The following is a 19,201-nucleotide window of genomic DNA, read 5'->3' as shown; positions in this document are numbered from 1 at the left end:
AATTACTTAGGTTAATTATTTTCTTTGCCATCCTCTTCAGGTTGGTTATCTTGTTAATAATCCACTTTGGATGTCTCCCCTCTGACTTGGTTGATTCTAATTGGTTTTTTTTTTTGTTTGTTTGTTTTTTGTTTTTTTTTTGAGTATGTGAAACATTAGTATGGTTCTGAATGTCAAACTGTGCAAAAATTCTATTCAATTTGGAGTGTTATCTTACAGTCTTCTTAACATTTCTTGGATGGAAGGTGGTTCATTAATTGAGGTGGTTAAATCCTTATTGTGGGTAATAACTCTGGATGCAGTAAATTCTCTCCGGTTTGTCTGTTGTGGATTTGGCTAGTTTATAGGGGACCTAATTCAGTGCCACCCTCGCCTGTCAATATAGCAAAATCCACTTTCTTTTAGTGAATTTCTTTTATTTAATGGTGGAAGGAGGAATTTTGTGTCCTTTAACTTTTTCATTCTCTTTGGTATTTCAGGAACCTGTGTTTTTCCCTTTTGCTTCTTTCTCCTTCAACACTCAGTTGACAGAGATGTGTTTATGTGTTTTTCACCACCAGGAGAAGGCTGCCACTTGAAATCAAGCATAATTTTAAGTCCCTTAAAATTGGTCATGCTGGTCAGATGTGCACTCTTTCTAGCTATTTTCACACTTAAGGCAGGCTTACTCTTTTTGGTGATAGTTTTAGGTCAGCTTTACACTCATCAGTAGCTCCACTCTTCCTTCTTTCTAAGTTTTTCCAGACTGCCTTTCGTCACAAGGCTAATGACAAGGCACAGAAGTATGAGAAATTGCTCATTTAAATTTGGTGATTTTCTCTTTTTCTCTTTTAACTTAAAATTATTTTGAAATTCAGAAGTTCTGTCTTCAAATTACACTGAGATTGTTGTGATTGTGTATGTGTGTGTGTTTCTGTATATGTGTAGCTTTATTTGATGTTCTCATTTTTCAGTTTTGTTTTTCTTATCAGTGTCTCTCTCTCTCTTTTTTTTTTAAATATTGTGAGAGCTGCCTTTGGTTTTAGTTGCCTGGAAGCCCTAACTGTTTCTTAACTCTATTTTCTCTCAACTGACAAATAAGTTTCACATCCTATTGTTAGACATTTGTAGGCCTTCTGAAATTTACTTTGCATATGTAAGTGAAAATCTAAACTTAGTATTTTAATTGCTCCCCAACAATTTCATTGATCTTAGAACATTTTAATAACTCACCTTCCAGATTTTATGCTACTGTTCTTAACCAGTATTTTTATTTATACTGTCTATTTAAATGTTATTGATTTTCTGGAGACACTGCTTTCAGATTTATTTACTTATTTTGAAGCTCTTTCATTTTCCAAAGCTATCTGCCCTATGAGACCTTCCTTTTGAAATTACTTTTCTTCCACTTGAGATACATTCTTTACTGTCTGAGTATTTTTAGGAATAAGCTTATGTTTTGTTTAACTGAGGGAGTTCATATTTTATCTTCATTCTTGATACATAGTGTTTTGTGGTGGGAAGTAAAAAGTATTCTAGGTGAACAGTGTTTGTTTGTTTGTCGGAGGGAGTCAATGTTTGCTTTTTGTCTTTAGCACTTTGCAAATACTTCATTGTGTTCTTACTTCCACTGTTACTGTGGTAAGTCTAATTGTTAGTCCTCTATTGGTCTGTTCTGTCTAGCTGCTTTAAGAGGGTCTTTTTATATTTAGGTTTCACACTTCACTTGTCTACTTGTTGAATTTCCTTTTCATCAACCTTGGAATTTACTGGGTTTCCTTTATGAATGAGTTCGTGTATTCCATAACTTCTGGTAATTTTTTAGCAATAATTCTTATTTTTATTTTTCCCCATTGTCTCTATTCTCCCTTTCTGGAGTTCTGATTAAATATATATTGGACATTCTTTTTTTTTTTTTTTAAGATTTTATTTATTTGACAGAGAGAGACACAGCGAGAGAGGGAACACAAGCAGGGGGAGTGGGAGAGGGAGAAGCAGGCTGCCCGCTGAGCAGGGAGCCCGATGCGGGGCTCGATCCCAGGACCCTGGGATCATGACCTGAGCCGAAGGCAGACACTCAACGACTGAGCCACCCAGGTGCCCCTATATTGGACATTCTTAACATATCTGCCAAATTCCATAACCTCCTTTTACATTTCCTATTTTTTGTCATCTCTGATATGAATTCTGAGTCATTTCTTCAACTCTGCCTTCAGTTTCAATAATAGTCTTTTCAGTTACGTCTCATCTGTTTTCTAACCCATGCTTTGAGATTTTTTGTTTGTTTAAATTCAGTAATATTTTTCACTTTTAAAAGTTCTATTTCTTATATTTCAAGTCTACATTTTTGAGAATGAAGTTTTGCTTCTTCATTTTTGTGTTTCCATCTTTATTTATTTGGATTTTTTTACGTAGTTTTAAAAATATTTTGTGCTTGAAAATTTTAATGCTGGTTTTATTTTCATAAGTTGGTCTTTTGTTTCCTTCATAACTTGTTATTATGAATATGTTTTTGTGTTTGTCTGACTTAACTGACTACATATTCCATAAAGATTGAGATATAGGTGTCTGTTCGGGCGTCTGGGTGGCTCAGTTGGTTAAGCAACTGCCTTCGGCTCAGGTCATGATCCTGGAGTCTCTGGATTGAGTCCCACATTGAGCTCCTTGCTCAGCAGGGAGTCTGCTTCTCCCTCTGACCCTCCCCACTCTCATGCTCTCTGTCTCCCATTCTCTCAGATAAATAACTAAAATCTTAAAAAAAAAAATAGGTGTCCACATCTTAATATATAGCTTACTGTCTGGTATCGGATAAATTCCTTAAATAGTTGTTGAAAGGAGTCCCTATTCTCGTTTCATCATTGGAGAAGTTAAGTTTTGTTTTTTTTTTTTTAAAGATTTTATTTATTTGACAGAGAGAGACACAGCAAGAGAGGGAACACAAGCAGGGGGCGTGGGAGAGGGAGAAGCAGGCTTCCCGCGGAGCAGGGAGCCCGATGTGGGGCTCCATCCCAGGACCCTGGGATCATGACCTGAGCCGAAGGCAGCCGCTTAAAGACTGAGCCACCCAGGCGCCCAAGAAGTTAAGTTTTTTAAATACACTTTTTTTTTTTTTTGGAGAAAGTCTCCACTGATTGGTGGTTTTTAGAGCTCTTGCATATCACAAATGTCTTTTTTATTTATTATTATTCTAACAGTCAGAATTCTAAGGTAACAGTCTTTTCCTTAAATGCCATTTTCTTGTGGTACTTAGCATTTCACAAAAGGCCTTTCTTGCCTTTTGAAAATAATCTGTATTGTCTGCTGAAGGCTATTGAATTTTTATATTTAAATTTTAAGGTAACATGTGACTATGGCTTCTTTGGGGATTGTCACTAATTTAGCCAGGCACTAAATGATACCTCTGTCTGCAATTTCTGACATTAAATTCAATTAAGGGAATTTTCTTTTCTGTATCATTATGACTTCTGCAATATCTATTGTGCTTTCTCCCCAGATTTCCTTTATATAATTAAATTTTTAAATTAATTCCTTGACTTTTCATGACCTATTTTCAGTCCTTTATTCTTCTGAGTTATAAACATTTTCAAGTTTGACTTCCATTAATTGAATTCAGCTTTATATAGAAAAAGTAGGTTGTCTACCACCTCCACTGAGATTTCTAATACAAAAATACATTTATTTAATACCTACATGAAATCTCTTATGACATAAAACTATTCCTACTTTATTCCCACTCCTAAGACTGAAGCATCTTCTTAAATCTTACTGTTGTCTTCACTTAATAGTGTCATTTCAGAAAGAGATTTAAGTCTGGTGATTCCAGAAAGTTCTTTCCACCTAGAATATTATTTTGCATATATGATTTTTTTCTTTCTTCCCACTGGAAGAAGTGTGATAGGCAAACTTCTACCATCTGTGACCTTCTCCATGAGAAGGAGCTTCTCCTCTGATGCTGGGAGGGAGCTTTGCCAGGCTAGATTTTTGGTAGTTAATACTGATCAAAATTAGCACCAGTTTGGTCAGGATAGAACTCTATAAGTTGTGATTTAAAGCTTCCATCTTGGAAGGAGATAGGCTTTTTAATGTAATGGCAAACTGTGGAACTTGGATATTAAGATTTTGGATACTAACTAATCACCCATTTAACCAATATTTGAGTCTAATGGTCATTAACTAGGTGTCTTTTTTTTTTTAACTGCTCAAAACTATTCCAACCAATAATTCTCTCTCTCTCACACACATACACACACTGCTACCAAGAAAAATGTTTGCATTAACCCATTTAAGTTTCTCCTTGTATTAAGTTTGTAATTAAAATTTTGAATATATATTTTATGGGAAAAACTTAGTCTTTCTGCTCTAAAAGAATTATCAGGATTTTTTTACCAGTAGTTTTTTTACCTGGACTATCCACTCAAGAACAAACTCTTTTGGATAATCTTTCTGTCCCTCCTATCACTTCTTGTGCATTATGGAAACAGTACCCTTTCTCCACCAAACCTAGTACGTGTTGCTTTTCTGCTTATGCAGCCATCTTATCTCAGAATGTTTGCCTCATTATCTGACTTTGTCCCCTTGACTTGGGTAAATTAGTGTAAATTTGTCAGTGTCCCTGATACCTAACTCCCAGACCAGCTATTCTTTCATAGGAGGGAGAATCATGTAGCACAAAATTCTAGCTTTTGACAGCTTTCCTGTTTCCAACTACAGATGCAGGTCTTTTCTTATTTTTATTTTCTTTATTTTATTTTTAGGAGGTTATTTCCATAAAGATGCATCCTTTATCTAAATACTTTGATATTTCAAAGATGTCTTAATAGTCACATATAAACCCAGATTTTTATAGAATTCATTAGCAAATTACCCCAGTTAGTATATATTTATTGAGTACCTACTGTGAATATAGTACTTTATTTGAAGCTATAATTTAGTTTGGGAGAGTTGCCTTTTACTTCTGCAATTTAGTTAAGAGAATAAGACCTATACATATGTAAAGCTAATAAAAATATTAGTAAGGGATTGTGAGACAAATTATGATAATGTAAACCATTGATGTTCAGTAAAACAGATACTAGTCATCACAGCCAGTTTTTTGAAAATTGATGTGAAGTAGAAAGACAATTATTAGGAAAGCATTTTACTAAAGAAGGAATAACTGATTATACCAGTATGGCTACAGAAGTGGATTCTGTAAAGAAGTAAGAACCATGGTTAGAAGGGTTAATTAGGTTGGTTGTGGACAGTCTTAAATGCTTAAGTGAAGAATGTGCTGAAAGTAATGTGAGTTTGATCTAATAAAAATGGTGTCCTAGTGAGATGAGAGCAGTAACCAAAGGCCAAGAAAAGTAGCCAGTTAGGACATCCTAAAGGAATCGAGCTACAGGATGATGTGGATGTAGACTTGGAGCAGTTGGAGTGTGACTGGCAAGGGATGTCACAATAGAAAGCTAGCAGGACTTAATAACTGCTGGGAGAGTTGTGTAGGATCAAAACATTTTGCTAATTAAAAGGGACATTGTGTATGAGACCACTTTTTCAACCTTTTTAAGTTGTAGAATTGATAGTATGAATGATACTATAAGAAAATAAAGTATGACAGTGTGACAAATCCCAGATCTAGAAATAATTGACACAATAATGAACTGCTTGTTTCTCATGGTAGACATCTGCTTTTTGCCTGTCCATGTTTTACCCCCCTGTATTCTGGCACTGAACACTGCATGGTTTGGGTCTTTCCTATCTTTATTCTCTGTGTCTGTTCCGCTGTGCCCCAGAGTTTTGACCAATTATTTTTTTCTTTGTTTTTAGGTTTGTATTTACTTATTTGAGAGAGAGAGAGAGCACATGTGCAGTGTGGGAGGGGCAGAGGGGGAGAAGCAGACTCCCCCTGAACAGGGAACCCCACATGGGGCTCATCCCAGAATCCTGAGATCTTCACCTGAGCCAAAACCAGGAGTTGGACTCTTAACCGACTGCGCCACCCAAGTGCCCCTGACCAATTACTTTTTCTTAGCTCTTCCTACAGATACTTATTGAGCACCTACAACATGGCAAGGCATGGAGAATAGAGGAGACAAAAACTGCTGTGTGAGGATCATGTTAATAAGTAAATCCAGGTGCATTTTCATAGTATTGTATTACCGAGGTTTTTAGGAGACAGTTGTTTAACTCAAATGAGCAGGAGGCAAATGCTTTTCATCTGGAGAGGACTGTTTTGTTTTTCTCAAACTCTGTGAGTAAGTGTTTTTTCCTGAAGTTTTGGAAATTTATGCACACCAAACATTCATTGTCATCTCCACTAGGGGGCAGTGTTTTACTATTAGATTTTTTTTCCTTCTGTGAAAAAAATGTATACGATTTTTTTGATTTGGTATTATCTTACAAATGTAACAAAAAGTGTTAAAAGATTTCTAAGCCTAATTTAGCATTTTTATACATTACATATACTATATTTTTGTATATTTCTATAAATATAAATATATGTAGATATAAATGTATGTATGGATATCAATTGTGCACTTTTATTTGGAAGTTTTTGACATTTTCCTGCATTTTGACAATTTTTGCATGAGTTCACCAAAACAAGGATAGATGGCAGAAGGATATTAATATCAAAATATGAGCAACCTGAATTTCAGGAGAGTTTTGTAACTCATGGAAATTGAATTAGGCTTCAGGTATGGAATTTGCTGAGACAATGTAATGTTTACCTTTCAAAAAGGACTGTTTAATCTCCTGAGACATCTAAAGCCTAAACATGTATATACATATATTTTAACTTTATAGTTTTCCTTTTAACAGAGGACATTGTGTTCTTTAGGAATGATGTGTGTGGAGGATGAATATCTCTAAAAGTTTCCTTTCAGGTTGTCTATAAAGATTTGGACAAAATGATGTCATAGCTTTTCCTGCTATTCTTTGAGAGCATATTCCACAAAATCCACGTAAATTTGATTCTAACAGCATACTATAAATTTGTTTATGCCTCTTTAATTCAAATACTGAGAGCTGTGTAGTACAGTGATAGAAATAAATGTTTTAAAATAAACCTTTTAAAAAGTTCTTCAAGTTCATGTACACTGGGAATAGTTTTGCCCTAAGTTGTCCTTGAGAAAATGGAAGGGAACATTTAGTGAGTAAGGAATTTTGAAGATATAGGCATTATAGAAAATTGACCACTTGTATACACTTGTGAGATGTAATTTCTGTGGAACTGCAGGTTTGTTGTCCAAATAGTGGTAGGTGATGGGAAGGGGGGAAAGAAGAGCCACTAAAAATTATGGAAGTGTTCCTGTCATTCCCAATCTTCTGTGAAAACAATGACATCTCCTACTTGCCCTGATTTCCCAAATTTTGCCAATAGAAGTCCCATGAGAATTTCTGCATCAAAACTACTACGCTATTGAAGATGATAGATAAATACAACCGTAGGGAATATAGGGAAACCTACCTATCAACCAGAAAACAAACCACATACAAGAACACTGAAGTCCAGGATTCTGTTGATAAGACTTAATTGCTCTAGAGTAAATTTAGAATTACCTTATGTGTTTAAGAGAGAATATTAATTAGAACTTTTGTGCATCTTTCATCTAAACATATAGTATATTTCATCTTACTCTTGAAATGGCAAAGATAAAGAAATAGCTAAATTTGGTGTTTCTAGATAAAACCCATGCGGATTCTCATCCTAAATAATTCAGTTTGAAGGTATAGAAAATTTAAAGGGGCTATTATATATTTATGTTTCATCTAGTGTTCTTCTTAATATTTAAAAAATGTGACTTTTGAGAAACTCTTCAGGATCTCAAAGAGCAATTGTTAATGTACTGAATAAAATTAAGTACAAATTTTCTGTTGTTTCGTTTAGCTTCACTTCCACTGTATTTTTCTTAACCTCTTAAGTCAGCAGAAAGCTAAGGCCTTGTGAATTATTAATATAATTCTTTCTTGGATCTTTTATTGGAAACTAAAATATTCAAACAAAAAATGTTTTCTTTGTGAAGATTTTGAAGATTTTTTATGGAGATAAATGTTTCCTGGAAATTTGGAAACTGTTCTGTATTATTGATTTTATGGGATAACAGATGAAATTTAGTTCCCAGGATTTCAAGTCTTGGAACTAAATTTTAAAACAATTTATTTTTCTTATTAGAAGAACAAGCTGTGTTCACTATGAAAATTTTGAGAATATAACACAGAGAAGAAATAATAGCCATAAATCCATCATCCAAAAATACTCTTGTTGGGACCCTCAGTGGCTCAGTCAGTTAAGTGTCTACCTTTGGCTCAGGTCATGATCCCAGGGTCCTGCTCAGCAGGGAGCCTGCTTCTCCGTCTCCCTTTGCCACTCCTCTTGCTTGAGCTCTCTCTCTCTAATAAATACATAATCTTAAAAAAAAAAACAACTCTTGTTAACATTTTAACATTTTCCCTCCTAGTATTTTAAGAAATCACACCCACTGTATTCTTTACTTCCTTTCTGACTGGCTTCTATTTTTTAAATACATTTGTAACCAAGAAAAAGAGTGAATGCTGCATTTCTGAGCTAGAAGTTATGTTTTTATTATTTTATAACAGGATAGAGTTAGCAATTTTTAAGATTTTTCTAAAAAAATTGACATTGCTGTGAACAGGATAATATAAAACAAGGAATTATGATGATGACAATCATATAGACTAAAGAGAAAATGCACACTAACTCATCTTGCCTCACTAAATATCCTCCTGTTTTTCTTTAAATTCAAGAAATGTATTCCTTTGATTTTTGTGTGTGATTATGTAAAAATTGGTGTGTCATGTTTAAAGTTTATGCTCTTTATGGCTGGTTAGTAGAAATTCAGGTAAACCTGAAGCCTGGAAATTAATTGCTAGAGTTACAGACAGATCATGAACTGATGATAAATTTAATTTTAGTAGATTTATTTTTTCATTTTTTTGTGGGAATTTGGGTGCTCACTTTCCCTGCAATATCTTTATGACATCTAGCCTATCACATTGCTATGCCACAATGAAATCAGCCATGATTTCTTGTTCCCTCAAATTTCTTTTTCATTCTGGACTTTGCAGCTTTTGCCTCCTCTTTTTCTCATCCTTTGGTTCCACCTCCTTCAGGAGCCTTTCCAGCATTATGTGGTCTTACCACACTCTGAATTCCCTCATCCCTTTATGCCCAGCTCTAGTTGTATTACCTTCAGCCTAGTTCTTTGAATATTTATGTACGTGACGTTGGGTTGTTTTTCTAGAAATGGGGTTGACTTTTTTTTTCCTTGTTGGTTTCATGTAGTAAACATTCCCAGGTAACATGGCTACTGAGAGAACCCATATGTGATTTTCTAAATGTCCCAAACAGGTGTTTTGATGGTGGTGGTGGAGTGTAGCAGTAGGTAAGGAAGCAGTAGGGAAATGGAATAGTAATACAGTCATAAGTATTAAGATGGTTATAGTAATAATTATTTCTCTCTTAGTTTGGATATATATGTATATATTTTAACCTGTTCTCAGGATCAATAATACTGTTTTCTGCTCTGCCCATCTCATGTTAAACCAATCCATTATTAATTTCCAAATACTGTATTTTACACAGTCTTTATTATAGATTCCCATGCTATGTTGAATATGTATATTTTTTCTTCAGTGTTTCCATCTCTTCTTTTTAACATATTAATCATAGTTATTTTGAAATCCTTGCATGCTAATTCCAACATATGGATTATGTCTGAAAACTATCCTATGTATGGATGATTTTCTCTCAAGTTTTTTTTTTTTTCCCTCCTGCTTTCTGCTTCTTTACTCCTCAGGTAAGATTTTATTATATGCCATATTTGAGTTATGAAACTTTTTAAAGGCTCTAGCTTATTTTAGCTTCCTCCAAAGAATACTAAAATTTGTTCTGGCAAGCACTTATATTATTGGGAGATAAACCAGATCTTCTGGAGGCTGTTTAAACTTCGTTAGGGCAGGTTCAATTCCATTTTGTCTTTATTCCCAGGCTATAGGCATGGCCTTTTACAGCTCTCAACCAAAAGCCATGGGTATTCACCAAGATCTCTTCATTCTAGCTGGACTCATATCTAATCTCCTTGTTCTCAGTACAGTGTGGGCTCTGAATCTTTGCTCAGCTCCCCAGCTTTCCAGCAGTTATTCTTTGCTAAGCCCCACTGAGTCTTCCTGCAGAAGCTCAGTTTAGAAGTTGACCAAGAAATGAAGGGATTCTTAGCAGATTTTTAGGACTTCTCTGCAACTCCCCACTGCCAGGGACTTTGCCTGCTCAAATCCATGCCACCTTAACAACTCTAAATTGTAATCTGTGTCTTTTCTACCTGGATATACTGTCATTCTCTCCTTGGGCTCTATTTCTCTTCTTTATGGTTTGGAAAAATTCTCTCAACAAGACAGCTGGGGTGAATGTTACCTAATAGGATTTTCTTTCAAGGATTGGAGACATGCATAGGTTACTGTCCAAGAGCTGCAACAGTATTTTTACATATAGTAGATAATCAGATTTAATGGTTATGTGTGATGAGAGGGTGATGTTATGGACGAAGTTAGTGCACACCATAAAAATAATTCTAACAGCTATTATCAATGGATATTTACCAGGCATCTGTGGTTTATGTGTCTTGTCTGATGCAGTCGCCACAGAAAAGTGGTGAGGCAGCTAATATTGTTATTATATTTTTAGAAAAAAAAATGGAGAACTGTGAAACTTACATAATTTGCTCAAGATCACTTGAAAATTGTTAAAGGCTGTATTTGAATACCAGCAGTCTCATTCTAGAGTCAGTGCCTTTATCAATTGCACAATTTATGAAAAGAATAGTGTATTTTATTTAAGGAATATACAAATGGGCTGGCACACACAAATAAATTAACTTTGTAACTCAAGTTTTGTAATTCTGGCACAGAAACATTGTATAAATCAAGAGAAATATTTTGAAATTGAACACATACTTTTTTGAAAAATAATACACTTTGTAGTGTTCAGGATAGCAGAGAGTCACTATATGCCCTGTACCCAGTCTCCCTTATTTTTAACAACTAAAGTCCTATAGTTTATTCAGATTTCATTAGTTTTAACTAATGTATTTTCTTTAATTTCAGGATGTCCTATTACTTTTAGTTGGTCATGTGTCCTTAGTTTCCTTTTGTCTATGACATTTTCTCAGACTCGTTTTTGATGAACTTCACAGTTTTGAAGAGGACTGGTCATATATATTGTAGGATGCCCTTCTATTGGAATATGTATAATGTTTTCCTCATGATTAGACTGGGGTTATGGGTTTTGGGGAGGGTGACCACAGCAGTCAATGCCATTTCGTTACATTGTATCAAGAATGTGTACTGTGAACATGATTTTTCAGCATTCATGTTGACCTTGCTTACTTAATTTTAACATTAAATATTTTTATTATATAATATTTGGAATACACAAAATACATACACACACACACACACACTTGTGTGTGAATGATAATAAAATCATCAGCTGTAAGGCCCCCCCACCCTGTTCCCCCCTACCTCCTCAATTAAAAACAGTGGTTTGAATATCTACTGCAGCAAGAAATGCTTTTTTAAAGATCTGTTTGAATTTACCTTTTTTAAAAATTGCATTAGCAATGCTTTTATAGAGATAGAGAATTTTGAGATGACTTTGAAATCCATACATTGTTTGAACACCTGCTCTTTGTACATAGTAGAATTTTCTGAGTATAGGTGGGTCTCACCATCTTGTTTAATCACTTTTTGAATTTCTGTATTTTTCAGGGATAAAATGATTGAGCTCAGGCAGAAAGAGAAAATAGTGAAATAACATTGGTTCTTCTCACTGAATTACACTCATTCCAAATGATGCCTGTAGAAATTGCATAAATAAATTAACTTTTAAAAGAACATTCTTAAATTCATTAGTTAAAGGTAGGTAAGTTATGGAGCTATCAAATGGGAATAGATTTATTCTAAGACTTAGAAATGTGATTTTCTAGCCCTAGTTTCTTAGATTTTTCCCCTTCATGTATTGCTCTCCTGCTTTCATTATGATAAGTATAAACAGGTTTCAAAGAGGCTATACAGATAGTCTTTTTCTGTTTATTTTTAAAGGGGAAACTAATTTTCATCATCTATGTCTCAATTTAATAAATAAGACAGGCGTAGACGTGTATTATAAACTCTGCAATATTGTAATTAATCATTAAGAGGGACAAATACATATTTAGAGTTAATTTGTATTTTGTTCCATTTTAGAATATTTATGTATGTATTTATGAATGAAGTGGCATGAATGATACCTACTCCCATATAAGTGAATCACATTTTAAGTCCAGACATATTTGGCTTTAGAATGGTTCATATGTGATTTAGGTCTTGTGATATTCAGGAAGCCAGTACAGCCTTTGAAATTCAATACTAAATGTCACTAAAACTCACAAGATGCAAAGTAGCCACGATTTAACCCTTGTGGGTTTTCCCCAGCTCCACCCCCTAGAACACAATCAGGGAAATTGATGGAAAAGTGTAGTTGAAGCAGAGGTGGTCTCACCACCATCCTCATAGATGAGGAGCCTAGGGCCTCTGGGCTGATGAAGGTGTGGTAGTGGAAAGGTTTTGATAATATTCTTTGTACCATTGCCAGGCGTCCCGCCAAATACGCAAATAGGAGTAAACAAAGTAACCAAAAAGTGGTCAATGTTAACAAATGAGTTAAACTGAAAGGGTGATGATACCTCTATCATAGCCTTCTTTGCTTTGAATTCATTATAATTTATGGAGTGCTACATGTGGTAGGCATTGAACTAAGTATTCCATATTCAAAGACAAAATGAAAAATTCTTTACCTCAAGAAACTCATCATCTGGGGGAATAGATGGTCAACTAAAAAGACTATTAGAATTCAGTGTGCTGGAGGAATTAATAGCTGTGGAAACAGAAATTCGCCTCACCCAACTGGGCTGGGGGATAGGGATCCGGGTAGATTGCAACCATTGATAACTGGGTGGAACCACAAAGAATAACTAGGGTCAGCTAATCCAGGAAAGGAGTGAGATAGCTTTCCTGGCAAAGGAATGAAAGTTTAGAAAAATAGCTTGTTTGGGCAATCTTAACGCAGTTCTGTGTGGCTTGGGGAATTGAGTGATTATAAGGGAATGGCAGAAAAAGGATGGAAGGATATAAATGTAAAGGGTTCTGATTTGACCCTGAAGTTCAGAGGTAGCCTTGAAAGGATTTTAGGCAGGGTAGTAATGTGATCAGATCTATATGTGAAAATAAGTATTTTGATTGCTGTGTGGGAAACAGGGTAGAAAAGGACAAGACTTCAGAGAGGCTGTTTATGAGATTGTTTCAGTAATTGAGGATGGAGATGTTTTGCTGGCAGCGGCAGTTTGAATGGAGTAAATGGATTCAAGAAACGATAAGAAGGTAGAAGCAGTAGGTACTAGTGATACACTGAACACTAGGAAAAGGTGTTAAGGATGTTGCCAGCATTTAGAAGTTGGTTACCAGGTCCCTCTTCCTGAACCTAGCACAATTCACAACACAGAGACCCTAAAGATATTAGCTCTGTTTTGACTTTCTCTTCCCCTTCATCCCCCTCAGGAAACCTAAACAGTTTGAGTAAACATATATTCATAGGCAATATGATTTCACAGGCAAAACCACATTTTAGCAACTTGTGAGAAACTCATTTCACTAATGTGCCTGATCCTTACTTCACAAACAACAAGCCATTTTTATTTTTCCTCCCAGACCAGTATTCACAGTTTATAACAAAGTCTTTTGTTGGAGAACACTCAGAAACAAGATGAAGGAAAGGCTTGCATCATCGGTGAAATATTCACACTTGAGTGAAGAGCCAAAGTTGGTCAGATATTGGATCAAGGGAAAATCTTTTGTTTCATACTGCTAGGATTTGAAATTGTGTCAGTGTTTTCTTGGTATCTTCAGCAGATACATTTGGTATATAATGAAAAGTGCTTGCAAAAGCATTTCTCCTTTATTTGAGGGACGACGTGCATACCAGTAGCTATGGTCTGAGTTCCAGAGGGTGCCAAGTCCAGAGAGCAGGGGACCTTGAAAAGTGGCTCCCTGAACTCATAAAAACAGGAGGGTGGTGGTGGACAGGGGCTGAGTGGTGGAGGAAATGAGAGATGTTGATCAAAGCGTAAAAACTTCCAGTTGTAAGGTGAATAAGTTCTGGGATTTTAATGTATAGCATGGTGATTATAGTTAACAATATCGTATACTTGGCAGTTGCTAAGAGAGTAAATCTTGAATGCTCTCACTACCCCTCAATGGTAACTGTATGAGGTGATGGATTAACTAACCTTTTTGTAATAATCATTTCATAATATATAGGTATATCAAATCATCACATTGTACACCCTACACTTACACAATGTTACATGTCAAATATATCTCTATAAAGCTGATGGGAAAAAAACTAAAAATGAAGAAATATTAAAAGATAAAAGTAACTATTAAATTTAATGTGTGACATATTTTCTTTTTAAAATAATTGTTTTATCCTTTTTTTTTTTTTTCCAGGATGAGCAGAGGCTACAGGCAAGTTTAAGGCAAGGAGTCACAATTATTGCCACCTTAATCAAAGAAAGAAATTCTGGACTTGTTGGTCAGCTACTGGTAGCATGAAGAACACAGAGAAAATTATGTACCGGGTTTTTAGAAACATTTACCTAGGTATCTCTGCTGTGCTTCCCTCCCTATCGTATGTGGTAGAATGTTTAAGTTGTCTTTTATGTCTCACAGTTTGTAGGATGTGACGTTTGGGTTATAGAAATGAATCAGTGTTTATATCTGTGAAAAAAATACTCTTGTGCATGTCAAATATAAATTAATCAGAAAATATGCAAATGGAAAGTAATAACCTTCATGTAATCTTCTGCAAAGGCATGAAAAATCAAATAGAAATCATGATGGATGAGCTAATCCTCCTAGGAATGAGAATTTAGAGAACTTCAACTGTGGTCTAATCTCTGTGTTAATTAGTAAATCACACTATCATGAAATGAGTAAAAAAATTGAGAATAATTTTTAATTCTAAAATTGTCCTCTTAGCAACTGATATTTTTGTTTTCTAATTTTCCACACCTTAAAAAATAAATAAAAGAGACAACAGGGAACTCTGGTTCTAATATTTTCACTGTTGGCCTCACATTACTCTAGATCCATAAAGGAGATGTAATTCCCTCCTGCTTTTCTGTTTTAAAATTCTATGTTTTCCTTGGTTTATGAAAAATAATTTTGACTTATTTTAAAAGGTCTCTGATTTTTCTGAATGCCTTTAAAAGAAGACCAAAAATCTTCATAAAAGTGAAATTATTTTGGTCAGTTCCAAGTTAGTCTTTTCTGAAAGGTAGGGAGTCATAAATTATTTTTTGATACAGATACTACTGTCTTTTTAATTTTAAATTTTTATTTAAGTAGGCTCCACGCCCAGCATGGAGCCCAATGCAGGACTTGAACTCACGACCCTGAGATCAAAACCTGAGCTAGATCAAGAGTAAGACTCTTAACAGACTGAGCCACCCAGGTGCCCTGATATTGCTGTCTTTTAAAATCATGTTGTTACTCTTTCAAATTTCCACTGGTATATACATCTTAAAAGTGTAAATGATTTTTGCTTACATTAAATTTTGCAAAAAATGTATATACAATCATTAGAGATAACTTTTATTCTCTTTTTACACATTAGATCAGATTCCAAGGCTTAGGTTACTTGTGGAAACTATAGAAGTTGCATGAGATGTTATCAGTTAAACTGTGACAATTTCTATAAAATTTCTTCTTAACATGTTGGATGATTTTCCCTGTTTTTATCTAGGACCTATATTAGTAGGAGAGTTTATATTTTACATTTAAGTAATAGTAGAATATAATGGAGTAATTACTTCAATTCATACTCCTAAATGAAATGTGTTATTTCAGTGTAGCTTGGATCTAAATTCCTGGGCTTACCACTTTTTTTTTTTCTCTTTCTCTAGGGATGATAAAAAGCATGAATGATTTAATTCAAAACTGTGATGGTGAAAGTATGTGGGCAATGTGTAGATTTTGGGGCTAGAACATCTGTGTCATTGTTAAGGCGGTGGGTTGACTGTTGTGAAAAGGTCCACACATGAACCTTTTGAAGTCTTCAGGTGAAAATGTTTTAAGGACTCGGAAGTGGTTATAAAGGCAAATAGGAAAATATTATCAGGGTTTTAAAGAGAAAGTGACTTTAAGTAAAAGGCAGAAACAGTATATCTATGGCACAGCAAAATTACTGTATCAATTGAGTGCTGGTTAAGTCATCTTAAATTCCAAATTATTAATGGATTGTTGAGCCAGACAAGAATTTATCTGGGAGCGATGATTAATGACTTTACCCTAGGCAATCTTAAACTGTGACTGAAATAATCACCACCTTCCGCATCACCCTTATCATCTCATTTGATTTTTTTCCTTACAGTTTACAAAGTGATTGACAGCTTTGAAAATAATTTGAAGAAGTCTTCCCACATCCTTTATTGTGTGGATGGAACTTGAGGTTCAGAGATCTTAGCTACCTTGTGGAGAGCCCTGTGGCTGCCTAATAACAAGAGGTAGAGATTAAACTCAGGACCACTAATGCTAAGTTTGAAGCTCAGCTCCCTGTTTAATTATGATGCTGGCAAAGGACATCCAGCTGAGAGGCTGTGGGAAGTAAGCCAGAAGCTCTCAGTGAGCACTGGGGGAATGGACAAAGAGGGACAGATCATCCCAATGACCAGAGGAAAGTCCTGAAGCTTATAGCTTTCCAGCCATCTTTCCAACATACAGAAATTGTAGCTAGGGGTGAAGGAAATGGAAAGAATTATTGGCCAAGAGAGAAAGATAAATTGGTTGTTCTTAGTGTCTGAGAGATCCAGAGGCAACTTTATTGTTAAATTTTCATCACTGCTTCTTTCATGGGAACTGTCTATTTTCACTTTATTTTCTAAAATGTCTTCTAAAATAATAGTTAAGTTATGCTTCAGCATTGCTCAAATTGCTTTCTACCTGTGGAAAATTTTGTGAATAACTATTTTCTTTCTAAATGTTTGCTAGTTAATTAAATGCAATTTAGTTAGACTTTTATGGAATTTAACAGTGTGATCAGTGGTTTGGCTAATGACATATTGGTAAGAGGTGCAATTTTTTTTCATAAAACTGCTCAGTTTGAGAGATAAGTTGTTGGAAGTATATGAATTTATGGGTAAGAATTGGACCCCTATGTTCTACCAGAGCCATTCTTCCTGTGGTCACTTCAAACGTTTTGCATTGGTTTAACAGGTAAACTCTTTTTTTTTTCATGCTGGTTATCACTATCAAATTTTACTTAGTACATGTAAATATAATGATCATTTTATAAAAATCAAGTTGCAGTAGAACATTTTCTTATATTAAATCTGCAAATTTTATTTCCTTTTAATGTTGAAACTAATTAGGCCAAGGAAGAGTAAATAATATTTGAATTAAAATGTTACAGCCATTTTGATGAAGAAAAAGTGAATTTATTTTCAAAGTTTAATTAAAAAATAAACAGAATAAATGAAAAAGTATGTATCATTTTAGGATTTGTTAGTACAGTTCAAAATAAGTGAATTAGAACTGGCTTGTGGGTGGTTTGGGCATTGTACCATTTATATATGTTCTTGTACATTTTTAGTTTCAAAATTGTAAAAAATGTGTGCATTTTTTAAATGAAAAGTAACACACTATTAAAGATTCTCAGTATATTCTCTTTTAAGAGAAAATACGTGATTGATAAATAACTAAATACTTAATGGTATTTTAAAATCCAATGGCAATTATCATTGATATTTAGTGTGTATATACATATTTTTTCATACTAACCTGATCACAATTGAATAACTAAATATAACATTTACTCTCAAAAAAGTAACAGTGTGATGTTTTATATTACAGATGGAATTTGAGATCCAGATTTATTATTCTGTAAGATATATTAAAAATCTGCAAAATCAGAAGTCTCATTTAGATTTTTTTTCTTCTTCCCCTCATATTTAGCAGGTATCCTAGCAATTACAGTGGCCATTAAGGATATAAAAGCTCTATTCAGTCACAATGGAAAAGAGTATTGTGATCAGTTAACAATGTCTGCATGGGCGTAGTGCATTGAATTCTGGTTCAGAAATATTCTTTCTCTCCACTCAGCTCCCATAGGAAGAATATATGTGCATTTGTTGACTTTGGGATTCATCGTGTAACCTGCTCTGACCAGTAGAGTGAGGCCGAAGTGGCCGTGCATGACTGAGGCTAGCCTCGAGAGACTTTGCATGTTGCTGCTTGCTCCTTTCTGCTCTTGCCCCCACCTTGAGAGGAACATGTCCTGCCCGGCCCGCTGTCTCCAAAAGGAAAACAAAGCCCAGATCAGTCGATCTCCAGCTAATCAACAAATGGATGAAGAAGCCCAACTGAGATCAGCAGGGCTCCCTAGGCCAGTTCAGGTGACCTCCACCAGGCAGGTGAGCTGCATAAATGCTCCTTGTTTTTTGCTAGTAGTAAGTTTTGAAACTTTGTTGCACGCCAAGTGGTAGTCAAGAAGCTCTGTGGCGGTGCATGACATATTTGTCCTCACAAGCCTAGGAGGTATCTGGAGACACACATGTTGCTAAAGTAGAATGCTTATGAGGAGAAATGCTGGTCAGAGTCATGATCCCAAAGTATGAGAAGGTTCTGAAGGTTTTCAATAGTTATGAAAAGAGAAAAATAGACCTGAATGTTTTAGAAGAATTTACAAAAGAGGTTAAACTTTCTTAGGCCTAAGATGATTTTGAGTTAAAATACAGGCACTTAAAATAATAGTAAAAATAGCTAACATTTATTGAATGATTACTCTTGTTCTAGAAACTGTTCTTCATGCTTTGCCTGTACCTTTGTTTTTTCTTCAGAATAACTCTGTGTACTGGTACTATACCAATCTCTATTTAAAAAACAAGGAAACCAAGGCACATACATTTTAAATAAACATATTCAGACTCACCCAAGCAGCAAGTGAGAGAAACGAGATTCAAATAGGCTTCTCTCACTTTAGAGCTTATATTCCTAACACAGTGCAATGCAATATTACAAAACATACTATTCTAAGATCCCTTAAAGAATGATCCTCAAAGATGGAAATCTCAAATACCTTTTTTTTTTCTTAAATAGCAAGAGAAAAAAAAAAAAGGCTCAATCCCATTGT

The 19,201-nt window shown here is 34.8% G+C and overlaps 1 protein-coding gene and 1 long non-coding RNA gene across 2 annotated transcripts in view; both read left to right on the top strand.

Moving 5' to 3' along the window:
• Positions 1-15,218, top strand: part of CRPPA (CDP-L-ribitol pyrophosphorylase A) — a 300,837-nt gene extending 285,619 nt beyond the window's left edge. Inside the window, exon 10 of the mRNA XM_035020668.1 lies at positions 14,521-15,218. Coding sequence (XP_034876559.1) covers positions 14,521-14,625 — 105 coding nt within the window. The 3' untranslated portion in view covers positions 14,626-15,218. The remainder of the gene's footprint in view (positions 1-14,520) is intronic.
• A 222-nt stretch (positions 15,219-15,440) lies between these two features.
• Positions 15,441-18,934, top strand: LOC118020826. The gene is made up of 2 exons (XR_004682020.1): positions 15,441-16,577; positions 18,172-18,934. It is a non-coding gene; the product is annotated as an uncharacterized LOC118020826 (long non-coding RNA).
• The last annotated feature ends 267 nt before the right edge of the window (positions 18,935-19,201 follow it).

Source organism: Mirounga leonina, unplaced genomic scaffold, assembly GCF_011800145.1.
Source record: "Mirounga leonina isolate KUSES-001 unplaced genomic scaffold, KU_Mleo_1.0 Mir_174, whole genome shotgun sequence".
NCBI lineage: Eukaryota > Metazoa > Chordata > Mammalia > Carnivora > Phocidae > Mirounga > Mirounga leonina.
This window is presented reverse-complemented; position numbering and strand designations above follow the sequence as displayed.